Source organism: Pelophylax lessonae (genome assembly GCF_965119305.1).
Source record: "Pelophylax lessonae genome assembly, chromosome: 10".
Lineage (NCBI taxonomy): Eukaryota > Metazoa > Chordata > Amphibia > Anura > Ranidae > Pelophylax > Pelophylax lessonae.
The window spans coordinates 183,044,387-183,068,733 of record NC_138777.1 but is presented as its reverse complement, the minus strand read 5'-3'; the positions used below and the strand labels follow the sequence as shown (position 1 = coordinate 183,068,733).

General features: G+C 46.6%; 2 protein-coding genes across 2 annotated transcripts in view; one reads left to right on the top strand and one right to left on the bottom strand.

Annotated features, from left to right (window-relative positions):
• Positions 1-868: 868 nt before the first annotated feature.
• Positions 869-23,922, bottom strand: NUDT21 (nudix hydrolase 21). Its single transcript, XM_082269908.1, has 7 exons — positions 23,691-23,922; positions 16,625-16,825; positions 15,461-15,524; positions 12,464-12,553; positions 12,288-12,363; positions 3,312-3,426; positions 869-1,143 (listed from the first exon to the last, which is right to left on the bottom strand). The coding sequence occupies exons 1-7, from the start codon at positions 23,804-23,806 to the stop codon at positions 1,122-1,124; spliced, it is 684 nt and encodes a 227-aa protein (XP_082126034.1). The 5' UTR covers positions 23,807-23,922; the 3' UTR covers positions 869-1,121.
• The window catches only part of OGFOD1 (2-oxoglutarate and iron dependent oxygenase domain containing 1), a 34,173-nt gene continuing 33,734 nt past the window's right edge, over positions 23,909-24,347 (top strand). Inside the window, exon 1 of the mRNA XM_082269909.1 lies at positions 23,909-24,161. Within this exon, the coding sequence (XP_082126035.1) occupies positions 24,008-24,161 (154 nt within the window). The 5' untranslated portion in view covers positions 23,909-24,007. The remainder of the gene's footprint in view (positions 24,162-24,347) is intronic.

Here is a 24,347-nt window from a genome sequence, read left to right as displayed (position 1 = left end):
AATGTATCTTTTTATCTCTCTTTCAGGACATGTTGATAAAACCTGCTGGCTTCCCCCCCCCTTTGACAGCTGTGCATAGGGAACGGCTCTGCGCTTGTTAAAAAAATAAAAAAATTGCATTTCCACGATTCATGTAAAGATTAATCATGCAGCTCCAAGCCATTACATGCTTTTTAAACCTGTACATGCTACATGTATATCCATAGTTTATCTTTGTTTCAAAGCACTTGCAGAGAACCTATGTTTACACCATATTTCAGAGGAAGTGACCTGTGGTCAACAAAGTGCATCCTTAAGGCTACATTCACACCTGAGCGTAGCATTTTTGCGCGTTTTTTACTGCAATTTTTGTGCAGGCGTTTTTAGATTGAATAGAGACCAATGGAAAACGCCTGTAATCTGCCCAAAAAGAAGCTCATGTAGTTTTTTGAGCGTTGGGCGTTTTGCTCACAGTGTCAAAACGCTCAGATGTGAACAGGGGCCATTGAAATGAATAGGATTTGTCTTATTGGGCGTTTTGAGAGCTGATCCTAGAGCAGAAAAACTCCCCAAAAACGCCCCAAAACGCCTACATGTGAACAGAGCCTAAATGCTCAAAAAAAAAAAAATTAAAAGGATTATTGCTTTAACTGAAATATTAATTCCTGCATACACGAGTGGTTCACATGCAAGCAACAGGCACGTCTGTAATAGGTCTCATTCTTCAGTAATTTGTACTGATAAACAAAAAGGGGTTTTCCACTTACGGTGAAATATGCTTAGACTGGGTTGTAAGTAGAGCTGCCTTTTCAGTTAGCATACAACAAACAGTTCTAGGATGCACAGATCTATACCTAGGCATTATATATATATAATAAACTGACAGACAGAGGAAAAGAATCATTTTTAATTGTGTAAGAAAACAGAGTTAACACATAATGAAACACAATGGAAATAAAAAATAAAAACACTAATATTGTTGCTGTATAACTTTGCATACAGTCTATTTACTCCAACAGCAACAACGTTATGTGGAATCAGAGGGGAAAAAAAAAATCCTTTTTGCCCGGATTCCCACATTATAAAGCTGTGCTCACAGAGACCGCTTCACCCAGATGATGTTGTCCAGACTTCATTCTGGATCAGTTGTAAATAAAATTGAACCTGTCAAAGAAATAGAAACATTTCAGCATCTTGTTTACTGCACTTATACTGTTGATGTAAATGTGTCATGGGTATCACACTCTAAACTATGGTTACAAACTGCATCTTTTTGGATAACAGTAAAGCTGGCTATATACAATAAAATCTGGTTGTACAAACTCATTTAGATCTACAAACTATGTATGTAAAATAAAAGCCTGAGTAATTGGATTGTATAGTTTTTCTCCCCTCATACTAAATCGTTTTGGTAAATGTACACAGGACTGTACAGATGATGTCTGCGGGAACCCTAAAGCCTATTACACACGGGCTGAATGTCTACCGACATCAGCTGGTTCAATAAAAACAGGCCAACATTCGGCCAGTGTGTATGGCAGCTTGTCAGACAAGCAGACCGTTTCGCCAGCTTCTGCTGGACATGCATGCTGGAAAACCAGCAGCCGATCAGCTCCCAATCAGCGTTCTCAGCCAATGACAGAGTGCAGACCAGAGTGTTCTGGCATGGGGGCCGTTCCCCTGTCAGAATTCAATATAACAGCATGGGAGATTGCTGTACTAACGCCAGGTTGTTTGTACAGCGGTTCCGACCAGTGCTAGCTGTCAAAGCTTTTTTTTTTTTTTTTCCTCCCCTTCAAACCGACAGGTTGAAAAAAAAAAAAAAAAAAACTAGTCGTGTGTACTAGGCATTACAGTGGAGAAATCCGATTAGATTGCATTATACTGTTCAATAAAGCCAAATGCTGCATTAACAATAGAGAATAAGTTCTCTGCAGATTAAAAGAAAACATAACAAAAAAAATGGAAACCCACTGTCTAAAGCCGACCATACACCGTGTGAATCTCATCTGGTTCGAGTTTCAACCAGGAACCGGCAGGCTGAATGTACCAAGTTGATTGATCGATCAACTTAGCTTACCAGTCATCTAGATTCTCTTACAATTATCGCTAGCGGCTTCTATAGCCACTAGCTATAATCACTGTCTTCTGGCAAGGACGGCTTCTCCCACTGAGAGCAGCCAATTGGTCCACAGGAGGGATTCCCCTGTCAGCACCATCTGTGTTGATGGGGGATTCGTGTGAATTTCACCGTGTATGGCTAGCCTAACATTGCCTAAGCTCACGCTTAGTGCAGCTTCCTAATTTAGAATGCAGCCTCCAACTGCTAATTGTTGCAAGTATTAAAAAGGCCCAGTGATGTTAGGGCTCAGGGAGGCCAGGTTCCCCCCCCACTAACCCCCTACGCCACTACTATCTTCTGTATTGATGTAGGGGTCAGTGTAAGGAACCAGAGCACCTAATCAGGGACACACTGAGATTTTGAAATGTCAGAAAGCAGTATCACCCAGAGCTCCTCAAGGCATCCAAGTTTTACACTCTGAGAAGAAATGGGTTTCCTAAGCCAACAGTGAGTCTCACTGCTGCCTCAGGAAACCCATTTCTTTGTAGAGCTCTTACTAGGGTAAAAAAGAAGGGATAAAACACAGGGAAGGCTTTGCTCAAAGTTTTGTTCAGGTTGCTGAGCGAGAGTAAGATCACTGCTTCCGAGATTCTCATTGATTCCTATTAGCGGCTGTGTACACAGTGTACATAACCAGCTGTGTTTTCACAATGAAAACATGCTGTACTTCGTGCAGACGAGGACTGAAGCCTGGGGCAGGCAGACAAAATTATCCTGCAATCCATATGCCCAGGCACTAGGAGGGCACAAGATCATAGAGTTAATAGTAACAAATGGCTAGAAAAAGTGTGGCTGTGTGCAAGAAAATATGAAAGTTTAAAACAATATGATATACTTTTTTTTATTGATTTACTAATGCTAGCAGCATAAGGATTACAAATAGTCAATGTTAACAGAGAATGAAGATTCTCTTTAAGTGTTTAATTCCACTCATTTTTACAATACAGTAAAAAAACGATTGTTTAAAAAGACCAATAGTATTTGCAAATTCAACACTACTATCTTTATGAAAAAGAATATAACATTTGACCTAATGACAAGGACATAATCTGCACCGATGTACACCTAAGCTTTGCTTGTGATTCATTATCAACAACCTTCTTCTAGATCTTTAAGTACCCTATGGTTTCTAGGAAGGTGAAGCAAAATAAATCTACAACAATATTCTAAAGAATTCTGTATTTATTTCAAAGGGCTCTGCATTACTTACCTACTGAGAAGCTGTGGAAGGCTGGAAATGATGGGTCCATAGCCTGGTGCATTGTCATATAATTCAAATAAAGGGGCAGCAACAAGCTTGTAGTTTTTCGGGACTGCAAACAGTGCTGAAATACAATACAAAAAATATATTTTAATTTACATTTTAGTGATTGGATGCAGATCTACATTAAAATAGACACTGTCACCTTGTCCATGTAGGGCAAAGTGACAGCGTATCAGCAAATCTGTCCCCCTTTCTCCTGACACCCTTATACTCACCTTAGCTGCTTTGCGACGCCTTCCTATCAAAAGTACACAGCACTTTCAGGTATGGGGCATCACGTCTCATTCCCTAGTAAAAAAAGCGCCTGGGCCTAGCAGCAAATCGCCAGGTCAGAACATAATATGACTGATGAAGTGACAAAACTCCCCCAGGTTACCAACACCACAGATTTTGGTGCCAGCTGCAGTGAAAGAAGAAGCTGTGAGGGAGCACAGACAAGGTAAAAATAAAGAGGGTAGGAGACACTAACTTTTACCTGCATGGGCAACTGTTGGTGTCTCTAACTCATTATAGGCAAACGTCTCTAAAGTTTTAACAGTCACATTCCCTTAACTAAATCACACCTGGAGATATTAAGTGATTTACAAAACATCTTTAAAGCAGTCCTTTTCCATATTTGGTAAAATTATATGTGTGATACATAGGAGTCATCATAACCTGACTGTACTTGCCCTCTCCACACTCTAATATTGCCCTCATCTGCAGCAAAATGTCTTGAAATTACACATTATCCATATTTTTGACACCTATGCAGGGCTAATCATGTTTTTAAATAACAGAATTGGCACAATTTGGATGAATCCTATAGTAGTGAACCAGTTGCTTTACCTACACTGGACAATGTACAGGTCAATGCTGGAAAATCATCTATTACAGGTGGTTAGGGAGGCAAACTCAAATTCATATGCATGACTAATAGGCTGGTTGCAGGTGTCAGGGAGCCACTTCTGGGGCCCAAGGCCAGTTTCAATGGATTCTCAATACTAAGCAGAAACCCCATAGCTATGGTGACTTCTAGCAATAGAAACAAAAGGTGACTTTTTAATGAGTGGATGATAAATGGGAGGGTAAAAAAGGAGGCCCAAAAACAAAACTGAAGAAACTGCTGCTTTTGGGCTTTCACAGCATCTTATCAAACACCTGAACTCCTGAAATAAATATCACAATTTAAGGACATGATGCTAGCTGAAGTGGCTCAGAGAAGAGCAATTAAGCCATGTCAGCTCTGCCTGAACTTAGATTGTCTTTCCCATTAAGTTTTGTTTTCTTCTATGCCAGCATCTGGTAACATGACCTGACACTACACAGACTCCTGATGACGGAAGGCCCAGGAGGCACTGAGCACCAGAGTAGAGTGCGTCTTGACAGGGAAAGGAGGAAACTAACCCCTGATAAAATAGGCCTGAATCTCTGTTTGATCCATCTGGAAATAGTCGCAGAGGAAGCAGACAACCCTTTACGAGGCCCATTCGTGAGCACAGAGAGTCTGACTTCCTGAAAGACTCCGTAGCTGCCAGGTACACCCTAATTGCCCGAACCACATCCAAGGCATGCAAGGCAATTTCCTTTGGATGTTTAGGCCTAGGACACAGGGAAGGCAACACAAGGTCTTCATTCATTCAAATGAAAATCAGAGACAACCTTTGAAAGGAACAACGGACAGTGGGCAAAGAACCACATTAACTCTGTGAATCACCAGGTAAGGTGAACGACAGTATAATGCTGCCAGTTCCGACACCCTGCGAGCAGAGGTGATAGCCACCAAAAAGGCCACATTCTGGGACAGCGTAAGCAGGGGAATCTCCCGAAGACTCTCAAAGGGAGGCTTCTGGAGGATCGAAAGCACCAAAACTGAGGTCACAAGGACGCAACAGAGCCCACACTGGATGAACCAAATGTTGGACACCCTGAAGAAAGGTATGCACCAGGGAGTGAGTGGCCAAAGGTCATTGGAAGAAGACCGCTAAAGCTGACACCTGGCCCTTAATGGTACTCAAGGCCAATTTCTGTTAAACCCCGCCCCCCCCCCCCCCCCCACCGTTGAAAGAAAGTCAAGATCTAAGCTACCGAGAAGGAGCGAGGAAGAACCCCAGGAGACTTACACCATGCAATGTACGCCTTCAACGTACGATGGTAGATCTTCCTAGAGGTAGATTTCCTAGCTTTCAACAGTGTAGAAATCACTGACACAGATAAATCCCTATCCTTCAGCACCTGGCATTCAGCCAGGCCGTCAAAGCCAGCGACTGTAAAGCAGGAGGGAAGATCGGTCCTTGGGACAGCAGATCCTCCCTAAGAAGCTGCCAAGGATCGTTAGTGACCAGCTGCACCAGATCGGGATACCAAGCCCGGCGAGGCCAGTCCTGAGCCACTAAGATGACCGGAATCCCTTCTGCGTAGAAGTCTGGGCAGAAGCTTGAGAGGAGGGAAGGCGTAAATCAGTCTATACTGACCCCACTGGGCTACCAGCCTGTCTGTGGCGTCCGCCAGAGGATCCTGTGACCGAGTCACAAACCTCTGCATCTTTCTGTTGAGCCGAGACGCCAACAGATCCACCTCAGGGGAGCCCCACCGGAGACAGCTGATGAAACACCCCTGGATGAAGGGACCACTCCCTGTGGTCCAACGCCTGCTGACTGAGGTAATCCGCCTGCCAATTTTCCACCCCCTGAAAATGTGTACGGTTGAGAGGGCTGAAACGAAAAGGCTCAGACCACCTTAGAATACCGGCTACCTCCAGAGCCGCCAGGACACTTCTTGTGCCCCCTTGGTGATTGACATAAGCCATGGCTGTGGCATTGTCCGATTGAATATGCACTGGACAACCCTGAAGATCGGGAGTCTGGACTCTGCATCCAGTTCCCAGAGCAGAATGCTTGCTGAGGACATCTCCCCAGCTGGACAGGCTGGCATCCTTGGTGACCACTGTCCAATAGAAGGGGAGGAAGGATTTGCACAGCCGAAGCGCTGGGGAACAAAGCCATCATATTTAGGGACGATTCCGTGCCCCGACTCAGCTGGATCTGACTGTCCAGAGATTGTGGAGTCTTGTCCCATTTGGTCAGAATTTCCCTTTGCAGGGACCCCGTATGGAACTGTGCAGAAGGAACCACCTTGAAGGTAGACCCCATCAAGCCCAGGAACCGCATGCAAGTCCGGTGGGATGACCATTTGTTGGACAGCAGGAGGCGAATTGCAACCTGCAATTTCTGGAGTTTGTTCAGAGGAAGGAGCACTCTGGCTAAGGCCAGAGTCCGGCCTAGATAATCCAGCTTTGTGGATGGAACCGATGGAACCAAAGCAGACTTCTTAAAATTCAGAATCCAGCCGAACTCCTGCAGAGTTCGTATTGTGATCTCCAGACTCCAGGTTCTCCACCAGAGCAGAGGGAGACTGCTCACAGAAGGAGATCGTCCAAGATCCCCCATTGGCGTAGCAAAGCTAGCACCGGGGCTAACTCTTCTGTGAAGATCCGATGAGCAGACGCGAGACCAAAGGGTAACGCCACAAACTGATAATCCTCCTCCCCCACAGAAAAGCGGATAAAATGCTGGTGACTGGCACATATATTGCAATGTGAAGGTAGGCATGCTTGATATCGATAGAGGCGAGGAAATCCCCGTGACGCAGGGATGCCACCACCGTTCGAATGGACTGTAACTTCTGCACCCGCACAAAGCAGCCTTGAGGTCCAGGATTGGACGCACTTTGCTTTCCTTCCTGGGAACTGAACAGGTTTGAGTAAAAACCCTGAAAACGTTCCGAGCTCAGAACGGGGACAAATCACCCCTTAAAGCACATGTGTCAAACACAAGGCCCGCGGGCCGAATCCGGCCCTCCAGGTCATTATGTGGCCCTCACACCTCTCCTGCTGCTGCAGCACTCCCCTCATCTCCGCCACCCCCTGTCTCAACAGTCTAGAGCAGAGAGGAGGACAGAACGCCTCCTTCAGATCCTGCTCTTCTCTGTGCAGCAACCCCTAATCTCCACCTCCCCTGGTCTCAGCATTCAAAAGACTCACGCCCTCCTCTGGTCCTCCTCCAGACCCTGCAATTTCTGCTTCTCAGCTCTGCCCCCACTGTGATGTCAGGAAGGGTGGGGGACCCTTGACTTCTGATGAATCTGATGTAGGGGGAGGTGGTGCTGTAGACATAGTCTTACAGATACAACCGGCCCTTTGAGGGCTACCATAATGCTGATGCGGCCCACGAAAAAAATTTTGTTTGACCCCCCTGCCTTAAAGGAACATGTCTTGTACCGCCCAAAACAGGTCATATAAGCGGTTTAGGGACAGGCAAAAGTTGGAAGGAAAAAACCTTGCCAGGGACAAGAGCAAAACTTGTAGCCGGGCCGAATTACTTCATAGACCCACTTGTCTTGCGCTCTGGAAGTCTGCGGGTCCGGAAACCAGCGAAGACGTCCCCCCACCCCCCGATACAGGTGAGGGCGTACCTTCATGCAAAAAGAGCCTTGTCCACGGGTCTGGAGAAGCCCGATCTTGGCTTGTCAGACCAGGTTCGTTTGGATCCTCCAGAATAGGCCCTGAAAGGCTTTGAGCCCTTGTCAGTCAACTGTGAGGGACGAAAAAACTTCTTACGAGCTGAGAAGGAAGGCCCACATCTATAACAAGGTTCCTTGCCCCTAGTAGCCTGCCGAAGAAAAGTACTCTTCCCCCCTGAGAGACCTTTAATGTCATCCAGGGTAGCTCCAAACAGAAGATTCTTGAAAAGGAAGATCAGTCAATGTCTTTTTTGAAGTCTGATCCGCAGATCAGCACTTAAGCCAAAAAAGACACGCTAAAGGACCACTGACAAAACAGAGGCGAGCCATCAGGGGAGCCGCATCCAAAAAGGCATCACAGATAAACTGCAGCCCCTGGACCAGCTGGTCGGCTAGCTCGGCAAAGGCAGGGAGGAGCTGTTCCCCCTCCAGGTCACGGTGTAGGAACTTAGCCCACTCAGAGTTTGCGACACTAGGGCAATGGTGAATACGAGCCCCATTGCTGAACCAGCCAGAGTGTAAATAGTGTGGGCCACAGCCTTTGCCTTCGGCTTAGGGACCCCATGGGGGCGCTTTGGTCATCCCCACTCTTTATCGACAAATCTGTCAAAATAGGCAGGGAAAGGAAACACCTTTGCCGCTTTGGATGGCTTGTGAGTGCCAAAGGGCACCAGCGCCTTGGTCGCAGCTTCAGCTGAGTCCTCCATCTTCAGGGTCTCATGCAGAGTTACAATCAGTAACAAAACGGGGAGGGGGGGGGGGGGGGGGGACATGGAGGAATCATCCTCAATATCAGAGAATTCCATGGGGGGTTGCAGACCCAGCAGGGTGACCCACATCTGCAGCGGTCGATTCAGATTCAGGATCTGATGAGACAGATAAGGCAGGGGGCGATTTTTGTAGACCGCTGTCAGTACATAGATGGATAAAAGTTGGGACCAGGAGGGCCCCACAGCCTCAGAGAGGGGATCAGGTGGAGAAATGTGCTACAAAGACTCCACGAGTCACCAGGGGGACCCCACAAAAAGGTGTAAAACACTGCTAAGGGACAACCCCTACTGTGCTGGCAGCACCACAAGGTTGCCAGGCACAAAGCACCAAGCGATCCTCAGCAGAGAGGGAGAGGACCCCACCAGATTCACCACCCACAGAAACAGGCACCTGCAGCCACCAGGAGAATCTGTACTACATGTGTGGCGATCAGGAAGTAAAATTATCCAGCACCAGGGGATGAGGAGCTCTCCCACCGTCGAAATCGCCACCCACAGGGCTCCAATGTCATGGCCGCCGCTATTACCAATTGCAAACCACAAGAAAATGGCCACCGGACTACACAAACATGGCACCGATTAGGCATGTGACGATATCAGATTTCCATGCTGCGATTAATTGATTAGGGTTTTGTCACGGTATACGGTATTATCACGGTATTCAATTATTAAACTTAAATTATTAAATTTCTACCTCACTTCAAATTCATTGCTGAATTTAGGGACTTTGGTTCACTTTTGCACATAATTATATAGTCAGTCAGTACAGACTCTGTGAACCAGGCCTAAAATAAGCCATCAAGCAGTGTCTGGCCTACCTGGTGATGACTGGTCCTGGCGTTCTGATCCGATGGCCTGGTCATTAGGGGCTAAATCCTTGCGGCCCAGAAGTGGTTAAACCTGCAGGAGGAGCGGTGTTTTTATTTGTAAATTACTTTTCACATGCTTTAGGCCTAGTTCACATGTATGCGGGTTGGCGGCCCACATTTGCACAGGCATATGGCACAGGCTGCTATGCCCTCATTTTACGCAGAAAAAGGGTGCATGCAGCATTTTAAAAAAATGCAGTGGCCTTTAAATCCATCCTACTTCTGCACCATGCGACTTACCTGCAGTTCCTGCTCTGGCAAGCTTTCTGTGTTTTTAAATACATGGGCCCAGCATTTAAAAACACAGTTTGCGTGTGCAGGAACTGCAAGTAAGTCGCATGGTGCAAAAGCAGGATGGGGTTCATGGCCACTGCATTTTTTAGAATTCTGCATGCGGCTGTTTTTTTAGCTGAAAACGCAGGCATAGCAGCCCAAGCCCATTCAAATCAATGGGCTGCTATCCCTGTGCAAATATGGGCCGCCAACCCACATACATGTGAACCACTAACCCGCATACATGTGAACCAGGCCTAAAGCATGTGAAAAGTAATTTACAAATAAAAACACAGCTCCTCCTGCAGGTTTAACCACTTCTGGGCCGCAAGGATTTGCCCCCTTAATGACCAGACAATCGGATCGGAGCGCCAGGACCAGTCATCACCAGGTAGGCCAGACACTGCTTGATGGCTATATAATAATGTAATGTGGGCTGCTATGCCTGTGCATCTATATATATATGCTGCTATGCCCGTGTATGTATTTCTATCTATCTAGATCTCCATCTCCATCTAGATCTCCATCTCCATCTAGATCTCCATCTCCATCTAGCTGTCTCTCCATCTCTATCTAGATCTCCATCTCCATCTAGATCTCCATCTAGCTGTCTCTCCATCTCTATCTAGATCTCCATCTCTATCTAGATCTCCATCTAGCTGTCTCTCCATCTCTAGCTGTCTCTCCATCTAGCTGTCTCTCCATCTAGCTGTCTCTCCATCTAGCTGTCTCTCCATCTAGCTGTCTCTCCATCTAGCTGTCTCTCCATCTAGCTGTCTCTCCATCTAGCTGTCTCTCCATCTAGCTGTCTCTCCATCTAGCTGTCTCTCCATCTAGCTGTCTCTCCATCTAGCTGTCTCTCCATCTAGCTGTCTCTCCATCTAGCTGTCTCTCCATCTAGCTGTCTCTCCATCTAGCTGTCTCTCCATCTAGCTGTCTCTCCATCTAGCTGTCTCTCCATCTAGCTGTCTCTCCATCTAGCTGTCTCTCCATCTAGCTGTCTCTCCATCTAGCTGTCTCTCCATCTAGCTGTCTCTCCATCTAGCTGTCTCTCCATCTAGCTGTCTCTCCATCTAGCTGTCTCTCCATCTAGCTGTCTCTCCATCTAGCTGTCTAGTGACAGTGTATGGTAAAAAAAACTTGCAGACACTTGCTTGTAGAAGGCACTGTGTCTCTCACTGTGTCTCTCTGAGCCTGGGAAGGAAGCATGTGGGTGTGTGCTGAGTGGGAGCCGTCTGATTGGTTACAGGGAGGAGCCAAGTCTCTCACTCTAGGATGATATTACCAGAGCTGTTTTCTATTGAGTGAGTGAACTGCTGAGTGAGGAATGAGTCATCCAAATGTATCAATTCACAAGTCAGACTGAGGAGCAGATAAACTCAGTATTTTAAAAATGCCACAATAACAATACCGTGGGTATGCAATACCGCGATATATCGAATTACCGAAAACCGGCATATGTCTAGCACCGATGTATAGAAAACACAGGCTACAATAACAAGGCGGCCCTGCGAGGCTTACAGGAACCCAGGAGGGAGACCAGGTCTCAAGGACAGATCAAGGCAGGAGCCCCCACCAAGTACAACCCACCCCCCTCGGCACAGTCGATTGTTTGGTCACCGGCGGCGCACCCCCCTGGTCCCCATCGCCAGTTAGCGCCAGCCCCTATGCCAGGCAAGTGGCCAGACTACACATTTTTTTTTAAATTAAAAAAAAAAAAAAAAAAAACAGCCCCAGCATGGAGGGAGGGGGGTGGATCCCAAGGGTCCAACCGTCCCAAGGAGGGGCCCACGTCCACCCCAAAATCCTCCACGGGGAGAGGGGGGGGGGACAGCTACTCAACATACCTGGAATCAGGCAGGCACCGCTCCAGACAGACCCCCTCGCCATCGAAATAGGGGTGCTGTCGACCAGGAGCACAGCGACTCGGGCCGAGACCGGGTGGTATGCGACCTCTCGGTGCTTTTAACTCGCAGGCCAGCCCGCGTCCAGTTGGTCTATGTTGCGGTCAACCTAGCGTGGAGCGGAGGTCTACGTGTGCTTGCTGGCCAGACTGGTGTGACCACTGAATCTAGATTATCCAGCCCGTCGCTCAGTCCGGCAGTTGATTGTAGATCTCACAGGAAAAATCCAGGAGAAAAAATAAAAACTATCTAAAAAGAAAAAATTAGCAGGACCAAAGATCCCAGCAAGGAAATAGGTCCTTACTCCTGACTAAGAAGAAAAAAAACTGAGTACCTATAGCAGAGAGGGAGCATACCCCCTGGCACTGCCCATGGGCGTAGCCAGACTTTTTCTGCCTAGTGTCTTACTCCTGTAGGGGGCAGTATAACCCAACAGTTATGAAGATCTGAAGCTGTGTCCGTCAATTAACGAAAGCAAAAAAAAAAAAAATTGACAAGATGCTTACTTATTGAGCGAAAATGTGCATGGTAGACCAAGCCCTACATTCAGGTACCTACAGCCAAATATCTTAAGGATTCTACTAAGTCGATGACAGTTTTTTTTACCTTTCTCCTGCAGCTGCACCAGAAACAACTTCTTGTGTTCTTTTGGTTTTGTAATATGTGCAGGAATATATGGATACTGGAAAAATAAAAGAGAAACAGCAATTTCTTTACTTTACTTTTTTTTTTGTGTAATGGACTAAACGGATACATTTGTTTGAAATGCTTGCACTACTGACCTGAGGGGGCTCAAAGTTTGGCCTCCACCAATTTCCAATGCAGTCATCTATTACCCAGTCCTGCTGCACCCCATCCTGCCTGCCAAGAATCTATAGGTAGAAAAAACAAAAAAAAAAAAAAATTATATTAATATATATATAAATATAAATAATTATAAAAAGCAGTTTGAACAGCACACAGATATCCTCTCTTTAGGCTACATCCTATAATCTACGATTCACTTTTCTATGATAGATGTATACATTTTAAAAACAAGAAAACTGAGGAAAATCATGCAGACTGCCACATTTATCTTCTTTTTTTTCCTTCAAAATACTCTTAACTAAACAGACAAGGGGGACAAGCCGGGTGACACCAATCTCCAAAGACGCATGTGGACAGACTACCCTGTGACTGCACTGTACTGGGAATCACTTCTCTTCACAATTTACATTCTTTGCATATTCTAGGGTATGCTGGCTATGTTCTGAGGCAAACCGTGGGACTTTGCATTATTTACTTAAAAGTAACCATTTGGTCTGTTTTAAGGGATGGACAGGCATGTAATATGAAGGCAGAACGCTGAGCAGACAACTGAGCAAACAACTAAAACAGTTGAAACACATATACATGTTCACGGTTTTATTTACCCTAGGATTTGTAAGTCAGTGCATTCCTGTCATTTCCCCACCTCTGCCACACTGCATAGCCTAGCAGATGACAATTATTTCCTGGTTCAGCAATACAACTTCCTCTGTCACCTTTCTGCCTTTAGTCTGGCCACTGGACAATGACTCCGCATAATCACCTCTGCCCAATAAGCAGGTAACTGAGCCAGGAAGCAGTTACCACTGACCCTGGAAGCAGCAGCGATTTTCCCAATTAGTAGCTGTGGGTTTATCATAAAATTGGCTTACCAAAATTATACATTTTCTGGTAGCTAAAAATCTGCAATTGAACTGCGTAATTAGTGTTTGCTTGAAGTTTCACTATCATGGTTTATTCCAATTCTCACTTGACAGAAAACCAGATCCACCTCTCATGATGACTTTTCTAAATAAGCAATCTATGTGTCTCTAAGAGTTAAATAAAGGTTTTGTATTGTAAACGGAATTTTAAACGAAGATCCGGTGAAAATATCAAGTGAAGAACCATATTGAAACAGTTTTATTTGTAAACTAAGGAATCAGAAAGTGGTGTAGCTGGAAGTAAAAGGAGTTGGTTAAGCAGAAATCCTTTTTAGTAGAGATGGACCGAACACCCCCCTATTCGGTTCGCACCAGAACTCCCGAACAGCAAACCCTATTAAAAGTCTATGGGACCCGAACTTGAAAAAACTAAAAGTCCCCATTTTGAAAGCTTATATGCAAGTTATTGGCCATAAAAAGGGCATGGGGGTCTGGGTACTGCCCTGGGGGACATGTATCAATGCAAACTTTTTTATTTTTTTAAAAAATAGCATTTATACATGAGCAGTGATTTTAATGATGCTCGAAGTGCAACAATAAAAATTCCTTTAAATATTGTGTCGGGGACTGGGGGTGGTGTCCCGTTATGCCTCGTACACACGTGCAGATCATCGGCCGAACGATCGGCCGTCTTTTGTCCCCGGGCTGTCGTGTCTGTTGAAAAGTGCAAAAGACTTCACCAGAATTTTGTCCGCCGACTACAGCCGACTGCAGAAGTGATGTCATGTGATGGTTAACTTTCCCTGTGTTTTTTCTTTTCTGAGCATGCCCAGTCTTGCAAATCTGCTGTCTGTCGGCCGAATTCTGTATTGACTGGCGAACAATCGGCCGCTCTGGTGTCGGCATACAAAAATTTTAATGCTTGCACGACAGATTCTTTTCGGCCGAAAGTGCGCTGTCGGAAGCATCATACTAACAAGCCGAAAATCGGCCGAACATTTTCGGCCAACAATCTGCACGTGTGTACGGGGCTTTAGTCTGCCTGTAAAATAGCGCATCTGTGCTGTGTATAGAACCTACTGCAGCAAAGATGACATTTCTAAAGAAGAAAAAAAAATGACTGAAATAGAATTTAAACTGCCGGCAATACTGTAACATTGCCAGCAATAGAAAAATGTTTATAAAAAAAAAAAAAAAAAAACAAACAAACAACGGCATGGGGTCTGGTCTGGATTTTAAGGGGAACCCCACATGCCCTCAATATAGGAGGGCTATGCCAAAAAAAAGCGTAAAAATAAATAAAAACAGTAGGCAGTTTTTGAAAATTCCCTTTCCTTATTAAAAAAAAAAAAAAAAAACAGTGCCCCCTCGATGTAAATCCATCGACAATCACGACGCCCATCACACTCAAAAGAAACGCAGTTGACGGGCAGAGCTTTTCTTTTTTCCCCCGGGTGCGGCGGGCATCGTGATTGACGATGGGTTTACATCGGGGGAAACAGTTTTTTTATTTTTAATAAAGGAATTGTCAAATACCCCATACTCATCCACATGTGGGGGCACCGGGATCTGGGAGCCCCCTTGTTGGAAGGGGTTTTTTCCAGATTCAAATAATCCCCCTGCCCGCAGATGCCCACAACCACCGTCCAGAGTTGTGGGGATTAGGCCCTTGTCCCCATCAAAGCACCCACCACCCCATGTTGAGAGCATGTGGTAAGGTTTAGGAGAAGGGGGATGTGCTCGCTCACCCCACCCCTCCTTCCTGGCCTTTTCTAAGGATTTTTTTTTTGGAGGGGGGGGGGGGGGGGGGGACTCCACACTTTTTTTTTTTTTTTTAATTTGGCGCGGGTTTCCCCTTAAAATCCATACCAAATCCAAAAGGGCCCAGTGTGGATTGAGGGGGACCCCCACGCCGTTTTTTTTTGCCGCCGCTTTTTTCCCCCCTTCAGCTGTCAATGTGGTAGCTCAATGACAGCCGACGACTCATCGGTTGTTAAGGATGCGACGGCCGGCTTCTGGATTGTGGCTAGCTAGGCTTTGACCTTTGTATTGATTTTTAGTCTAAGTTTGCTGGTAACACTGAACAAGTGCTTTAAAATTATGACATACTTCTGTCATTAATCGTTTCAACCCTTCCACTTCATCTTCCCCTGGATTCAGCTCACCTCCCGGCCTGCAAAAAAAAAGTAAAAGGAATATGCTGAAAATTAAAGTTAATGGTTCAGAAAATGCAAAATTAGTGATAAGGCATATCTGCGGACATATTAATATTACACTACTGCCAGGTCTGTTCACTACCTCCTGGAGCACTCCAGGATTCTTAAAACCTGGGGTACACCACTGTGTACAAAGCAGACCAGCATAGCAATATGGTTTTAAATCTATTATTCCTACCTGGCTGGTTACAATATTGCACAGGTACTAGAGGGCTGCATGGAACTGTCCATGTATTCAAGGTTCCTGCAGCCCACGGAGGTTTATGTAATCAGCTTGTGCAAGCTCTATAGCAAAAACGGGGGGGCACGCCACATAGATTAACCACATCTGCATGTAAGCTAACAGAAGCTTCAGCTACAGTCTGCGCATCTTAGTAATGCCCCTTGTGAATACTATACCCAGCTGGTTATGAAGAGATAAAGTTACAAGACTGGATTCATATTGTTGCGATGCAATAAACATGACCTTAATGTGTTGCATTACAGCAGCATTTTCATTTGCATAGGTGATCTAATGTACCGAAAAAGTTGCATGCACAATTTGTTTTATGTAATGCAGTGCACCATAAGGCTCCATTCACACCTGAGCATATCGTTTTCAGGCGTTTGGAGGCAGGCATTGACATCTAACAAAAACGCCTGTAATCTGCCAAAAAAGAACCTCATGTACTTTTTTGAGCTTCAGGCGTTTTCCTTCAGGTGACAAAATGCTCATATGTGAACAGGGGCCATTGAAATTAATAAGATTTTGCTTGTTAGGGGTTTTGAGACTTCAGAGATGAGCGTTTTACAAGCTGAAAAAGACCCTGTTCACACCTGAGCCTAACACATGGAAGTGCGATGCTCTGCTCTGGGTTGCGGTGCACTGCAAGTGCGTTGGGGTGCCAAATCAAAGGCAGAGCAACAATACGAACCCAGACTAAAGTGTGCGTGTGTATAAACATTAGTTTTTTAGCTCAATGACTTGGTATTTCTACAATTTCAAACTAAATATGATTAAAAAGTAAATGGTACTGAGAAATGCACAATGCAAACAAATGTTGGTAGCCCAACTCACAGCTTAAAAAATGTGGTCCCCAGTTGCAGTAGGAGGACGTGGGGTAGCCGATGTTCATGAACTATCAGAACCCCTTCCACAGTGCGCCTCATTCCAATCTTATCAAACTCTTCCCGCATCCGCTGAAACCGGGCCGCCACAGAGCTGTCCTTTTCATATAAAGGCTCCTTTGTACCAAATGTGTAATTTGTAAGAGGATATCTGAAAACACAAAAAGGTAAAATAAAATCAGACAACACACAGACATTCTCTTCACTGTAGTTTTGTAAATACAGAGAACGACACACTAAGTTTCTTTAAGACTTCATAAGAATCTCGAAATACAGTACAAAATACCTGATGTACATAAACCACAAGAGTCAAAGTGACGTCACCACTTACGAAAAGGTCTAAAAATAACCACCCCCCCCCCCCGGCAATTAAAAAAATGATAAAAGCTGAAAAAAGTATTGCTTTACTCTAAATGTCTGCGGAATCAATGCTGTAGTCACTTAGTCTGGTTGGACGACATCAACCCCAATCACTGCTGTCTGAGCACACTGCGCAAAGGGATAGGATTACTTAATGAGGTCTGAATGACAGTACTCATCTCTGACAGCAGGCACATACTGGAGATGAGCGCCTCTCAGCATGGGGGGGAGGGGTGGGGGGAGAGAAGCAAGATCAAAGTTCACAAACAAGCACTCAGAATTGGCAGAACTTTGTGATCAGTTGGCTGCTGGTAAATACAAAGGACAGGACAGAAAGTGGATACACCGCTCCAAAGGCTGTCTGCAAATCAAAGTCCCAGGGATGGCTATAGTGATCCTTAAAGCTGGGTGCTCGCCAAGGTCCGCAGCCTGTAGAGTCCATACATTGAAAGAAAGCTGCACCTCCAGCAATAGGAAAACGAAGATTTATTGCAAATTCATGGGTCCAATGATTAAGCACATTCTGTGAAACGTGTCTGCTGACTTGTGTGTAGTCCTGTATGTCGGGTGTTGGACCCATGAATTTGCAATAAATCTTCGTTTTCCTATTGCTGGAGGTGCAGCTTTCTTTCTTTCAATGCTGGTAAATACAGGCTGCTGACTGGAGGGAGATTTTGTATACCCTCCTCCTTGGCATCCTCAGTCACCTGGGAACTTCTCCCACAGTCAGCGGCTGATTACACAACTCTGGCATCACAGACTGTACAACTTCACCCCTGTCATCCTTGGTTGTCTGGACATGCCCTGGGGAAGGTATACAACCAATTGTGCATGCTGGAGGGGTAAGCTGAAACAATGCACGAGAGGGGGCAGTAACTACTGTGCTGGATGTAGTTCACCTAAAGGAATGCCCACGAATTGGGCTTCAGCCTGGGGTGGAGCTACAAGCTAGAACAGAAAAGTTGCTTCTTTCTTTTTTTTTTTTTTTTTTTTTATATACACTATTGGCCCACAGATCAAAACTGGACCAAATGTTACGTGCACCTTGGATGAGTCAACTCAGATTTTGAGAATGCAGTGATAGTTCTTCATGAAATCTGAGCTGGAGAAAAAGTTGCATTAGGAGCAGGACCCCCTCTGCACTGCAAAGGTAAGTCCACCTTTAATAACACTTGCAAAAGAATTCCCTAAGGATTAGCTTACCAGCACATTATTATGCAGTCCTTTTGTTTGCAAAATAATGCTTACTTCACAAGCTGCTTTTACCAGTGGCCTCCCCTCTCTGTCCTGTCTAAGATGCACAGCCCCTGCACTGCACGATCAACTCTGCTTCGTTCCCTACCTACGCTTGCACAGTCTGCTCTGTTGCGAAAGAAAAAGGTAGGGTTTTTATTCTATTTCCCCGTGTGTCCCGGAGCCAGCCACACCGCCCATTTCCTGCGTGTCCTTCCGATGACCACCCCTCCCATTTCCCCGCGTGGCCTTTCCGATGACCACCCCTCCCATTTCCCCGCGTGGCCTTTCCGATGACCACCCCTCCCATTTCCCCGCGTGGCCTTTCCGATGACCACCCCTCCCTTTTCCCCGCGTGGCCTTTCCGATGACCACCCCTCCCTTTTCCCCGCGTGGCCTTTCCGATGACCACCCCTCCCTTTTCCCCGCGTGGCCTTTCCGATGACCACCCCTCCCTTTTCCCCGCGTGGCCTTTCCGATGACCACCCCTCCCTTTTCCCCGCGTGGCCTTTCCGATGACCACCCCTCCCATTTCCCCGCGTGGCCTTTCCGATGACCACCCCTCCCTTTTCCCCGCGTGGCCTTCCGATGACCACCCCTCCCTTTTCCCCAGGGATGATCACACTTCCCACCTCTTGTGGCAAGTCACAGAGACAGGAAGTGAGGAAACTTGTCCTAATGGGATCACAGGCAGAACTAAAAACCAGACAAAAGATTTAAAATGTATCTCTAGGCAACTTTTTCTTGGATAGAGCAGGTTTTCTTGGATAGAGTAGGGGGAAATTAGACCTTCTGTCTGTCTTTTATTGCTGTTTGTGCCCCAGTGGGAATATTTACTCCTCCTTTTGTCCTGGTAAACATTTCTGCCAAGAAAGTGAGGGGAAATGCAAAAATTTTAGTGTTGACCCCAGAACAAGCAGAAATAGTCCAATGGGGTTGCCTGTTCCAGGGACAACTTTCTAAAGCTCCCCACACATGATGCAATCCGATTGTACAATCCCCTTTAGATCTACAACAACTATGTAGCACAAGGGCCTGCCTTATTGGAACAGATTGGTTGGGGAGATTAGGTAGGTCCTCATATCACAATTTTAGTAAATATAAAATTTGATTGTACAAAGATTGTATGGTCAGACACTAGAGCTGCACGATTAATCGTTAAAAAAAAAAAATCTCGATTCAATCACCCTTAGAATCCTAATCTGGCATTTCCACGATTCATGTAAGTGCAGAGCCGTTCTCTGCTCAGAGCGGTCAAAAAAAGAAAAAAGGCAGCCGGCAAAGTTTATCACAACATCGCTCAGCGCTGAGAGATAAAAAGAAACATTGCATCATTTAGTGCTTTTAGATCAAAGGGATGAACTTCAGTCTGAAAATGAGGTCAGTTTAAGTGATTAGAAAGTCTCGCTTTAAAAAATAAAAAAATATATACAGTCAGGTCCTTAAATATTGGGACATCGACACGCTTCTAATCTTTTTGGCTCTCTACACCACCACAATGGATATGAAACAAACAAGATGTGCTTTAACTGCAGACTTTCAGCTTTAATTTGAGGGTATTTACATCCAAGTCAGGTGAACGGTGTAGAAATTACAACAGTTTGTATATGTGCCTCCCACTTTTTAAGGGACCAAAAGTAATGGGACAGATTAACAATCATAAATCAAACTTTCACTTTTTAATTCTTGGTTGCAAATCCTTTGCAGTAAATTACAGCCTGAAGTCTGGAACGCATAGCCATCATCAGACGCTGGGTTTCATCCCTGGTGATGCTCTGCCAGGCCTCTACTGCAACTGTCTTCAGTTCCTGCTTGTTGGGGCATTTTCCCTTCAGTTTTGTCTTCAGCAAGTGAAATGCATGCTCAATCGGATTCAGGTCAGGTGATTGATTTGGCCATTGCATAACATTCCACTTCTTTCCCTTAAACTCTTTGGTTGCTTTCGCAGTATTCTTCGGGTCATTCTCCATCTGCACTGTGAAGCGCCGCCTAATGAGTTCTGAAGCATTTGGGTTAATATGAGCAGATAATATTGCCCGAAACACTTCAGAATTCATCCTTCTGCTTTTGTCAGCAGTCACATCAATAAATACAAGAGAACCAGTTCCATTGGCAGTTATACATGCCCACGCCATGACACTACCACCACCATACTTCGGTTTATGAGCAGTTCCTTTCCTTCTCCATACTCTTCTCTTCCCATCACTCTGGTACAAGATGATCTTGGTCTCATCTGTCCATAGGATGTTGTTCCAGAACTGTGAAGGCTTTTTTTAGATGTTGTTTGGCAAACTCTTATCTGGCCTTCCTGTTTTTGGGGCTCACCAATGGTTTACATCTTGTGGTGAACCCTCTGTATTCACTCTGGTGAAGTCTTCTCTTGATTGTCGACTTTGACACACATACACCTACCTCCTGGAGAGTATTCTTGATCTGGCCAACTGTTGTGAAGGGTGTTTTCTTTACCAGGGAAAGATTTCATCCACCACAGTTGTTTTCCACGGTCTTCCGGGTCTTTTGGTGTTGCTGAGCTCACCGGTGCTTTCTTTCTTTTTAAGGATGTTCCAAACAGTTGATTTGGCCACACCTAATGTTTTTGCTATCCCTCTGATGGCTTGCATCACTGATAGTGACAGCTCTTTGGATCTCATATTGAGAGTTGACAGCAACAGATTCCACTTGCAAATAGCACACTTGAAATGAACTCTGGACCTTTTATCTGCTCCTTGTAAATGGGATAATGAGGGAATAACACACACCTGGCCATGGAACAGCTGAGCAGCCAATTGTCCCATTACTTTTGGTCCCTTAAAAAGTGGGAGGCACATATACAAACTGTTGTAATTCCTACACCGTTCACCTGATTTGGATATAAATACCCTCAAATTAAAGCTGAAAGTCTGCAGTTAAAGCACATCTTGTTTTTTTCATTTCAAATCCATTGTAGTGGTGTATAGAGCCAAAAAGATTATAATTGTGCTGATGTCCCAAAAATTATGGACCTGACTGTATATATAAACATGTAATACTGACCTCTGTGCAGTTGGTTTTGCACAGAGCAGCCCCAATCATCTTGTCGGGTTCCTCATTCCTGCTCCTAGCCCTCCCTTCTGTCGTGTGCCCCCACAGCAAGCAGCTTGCTAAGGGGGCACCAGAGCCGAGCTGCCGCTCAGCCCGCCCCATCTCTATCCCGATTGGCTGAGTTTAACAACCGATGGAACAAATGGCGCTGTGGCTGTATCTCAGCCAACCAGGAGGGAGAGTCTCAACCAATCAGGAGTGAGAGTCCATGGCCAAGGGACTCGTGGACATCGCTGGAGAGAGATAGGGCTCAGGTAAGTAATAGGGGGCTGAGGGAGGCTGCTACACCCAGAAGGTTCTTTTTTATTTTAATGCATAGAATGCATTAGGATAAAAAAAAAAAAAAAAAAATCCTCTGACTTTACAACTCCTTTAAAGACCAAGCCTTTTTCTGACACTTGTTGCTTACAAGTTAAAAATCAGTTTTTGCTAGAAAACTACTTTGAACCCAATGCAATATTTTATGTCACACTGTATCTGCGCAGCGATCTTACAAACACAATTTTCTGGGGAAAAGTACACTTCAATTAATAATATTTAATAAAAAAAAACAAAAAACAGTAAAAAGTTAGCCCATTTTTTTGTAGACTGTGAAAGATGATGTTACGCCGAGAATCGGGATCTTTATTCTAAGCAAAAAAATCCTGATTCTCAGTTTATGTAGAATCGTGCTGCTCTACCAGATGGTAATGTTTAAAGGGAGCCTAAGGGCTCATTCACATGGGCATATGTATATTTTCTGTGCATGGACGCAGCTGTGTATTAGGGGTGTTGAATAAAATCGCAGCATCAAGATTCAGACGTTCGCGATTCCTCCCCACCACCATCCCTGTGCCTGGTCCCATTCCTCCCATTCCTGATCCCATCCCGGTCGCGATTCCTCCCCACCACCGTCCCTCTGCCTGGTCCCATTCCTCTCCCGCCACCGTCCCTCTGCCTGATCCCATTCCTCTCCCGCCACCGTCCCTCTGCCTGGTCCCATTCCTCTCCCGCCACCGTCCCTCTGCCTGATCCCATTCCTCTCCCGCCACCGTCCCTCTGCCTGATCCCATTCCTCTCCCGCCACCGTCCCTCTGCCTGGTCCCATTCCTCTCCCGCCACCGTCCCTCTGCCTGATCCCATTCCTCTCCCGCCACCGTCCCTCTGCCTGGTCCCATTCCTCTCCCGCCACCGTCCCTCTGCCTGATCCCATTCCTCTCCCGCCACCGTCCCTCTGCCTGATCCCATTCCTCTCCCGCCACCGTCCCTCTGCCTGATCCCATTCCTCTCCCGCCACCGTCCCTCTGCCTGGTCCCATTCCTCTCCCGCCACCGTCCCATTCCTCTCCCACCACCGTCCCTCTGCCTGGTCCCATTCCTCTCCCGCCACCGTCCCTCTGCCTGATCCCATTCCTCTCCCGCCACCGTCCCTCTGCCTGATCCCATTCCTCTCCCGCCACCGTCCCATTCCTCTCCCACCACCGTCCCTCTGCCTGGTCCCATTCCTCTCCCACCACCGTCCCTCTGCCTGGTCCCATTCCTCTCCCACCACCGTCCCTCTGCCTGGTCCCATTCCTCTCCCGCCACCGTCCCTCTGCCTGGTCCCATTCCTCTCCCGCCACCTTCCCTCTGCCTGGTCCCATTCCTCTCCCGCCACCGTCCCTCTGCCTGGTCCCATTCCTCTCCCGCCACCGTCCCTCTGCCTGGTCCCATTCCTCTCCCGCCACCTTCCCTCTGCCTGGTCCCATTCCTCTCCCGCCACCGTCCCTCTGCCTGGTCCCATTCCTCTCCCGCCACCGTCCCTCTGCCTGGTCCCATTCCTCTCCCACCACCGTCCCTCTGCCCGGTCCCATTCCTCTCCCACCACCGTGCCTCTGCCTGGTTCAATTCCTCACCACTACCATCCCTCTGTCACCTATATTTTGTGCATTTAAGGGAAAGTCCTCTCACTTTGGGGAGATTTCCTCTGACTTCCTGTTGTGTCTCCAGGACAGGAAGTGAGGGGAAATGTTCACAGACAGCAAACACATAACCTGCCAGAGGTCATAACCCTTCCCTACTCCATCCAATAGTACAACTGTCAATAATCCATACACTGACCCCTCCACTTTCTGACCTACAACGACAACACATGGCGGAGATTTACTAAGAGTGGAAAGTGCAAAATTTGGTGCAGTTCTGCACAGTAACCAATCAGCTTCCAGGTTTTTTGCCAAAGCTTTATTGAACAAGCTGAAGTTAGAAGCTGATTGGCTACCATGCACAGCTGCACCAGATTTTGTATTCTCCAGTTTTAGTAAATCCCCCCACACAGTATACACAGGAATACTAACACGCCGGACTGTCCCCTCCCCCCCGGCTCACAGGTTAATGGTCCGTTCCAGGGTGAGTGGCTTGGTCTGAGGCAGGTACTTGTTCCCGAACTGATTCACCCCTCTGGGCCAGCCGGTCTGCGAGCGGTTCGGCGGGATCACCGACATGCTGGTCCGGAAGGAGAGCTGCTGCTGCCTGGGCCCCGGTGCCGCCTCTTCTCTGAGTTTCGAGCGCTCACAGATCCGACAATGGTGAGGCGGAAAGAGCTGGACGTCACTTCCGGCAACGGGGAGAGGAGCATCATCAGAGTGCGCCGCGGAGCGGGGGGTTATGGGAAGTGTAGTGTCTAGAGGTGGAAGAGTGGAGGAATGAGTGGAAAGAAGAGGCAGAGAGGAGAAGGGGGCAATGGAGGGAAGAAGGTGAGGGGACCGGTGAGGGCTGAACTGTCAGTGTCACTGCTGGAGAAGACTGACCGAGAGGAGGTGAGGAGAGCCTGGAAGAGCCAGGAGACTGCGCAGTGTGGTGAGTGAGGGGACACGTGAGGGGAGTGCAGTGTAGGAGCAAACCTAGAGTCCCTGGAGAGGTGCAGTCAGGTGGGGTGAGCAGAGCCCCTGAGGGGTGGACTCTGGAGGTGGAGCAGAACTTGGGGGGGGGGGGGGAGGGTGAGCTGAGCAAAGCCCCCTGGGGGGTGGAGTCAGGTGGGGAGCA

Coding starts and splice junctions, on each gene's coding strand:
- NUDT21 (XM_082269908.1), bottom strand. CDS start 23,806: ATGTCGGTGATCCCGCCGAACCGCTCGCAGACCGGCTGGCCCAGAGGG. Junction 3,427..12,287: donor GGTGCAGCTGCAGGAGAAAG/GTAAAAAAAACT, acceptor ATTGTATTTCAG/CACTGTTTGCAGTCCCGAAA. Junction 1,144..3,311: donor CTTCCACAGCTTCTCAGTAG/GTAAGTAATGCA, acceptor TTTCTTTGACAG/GTTCAATTTTATTTACAACT.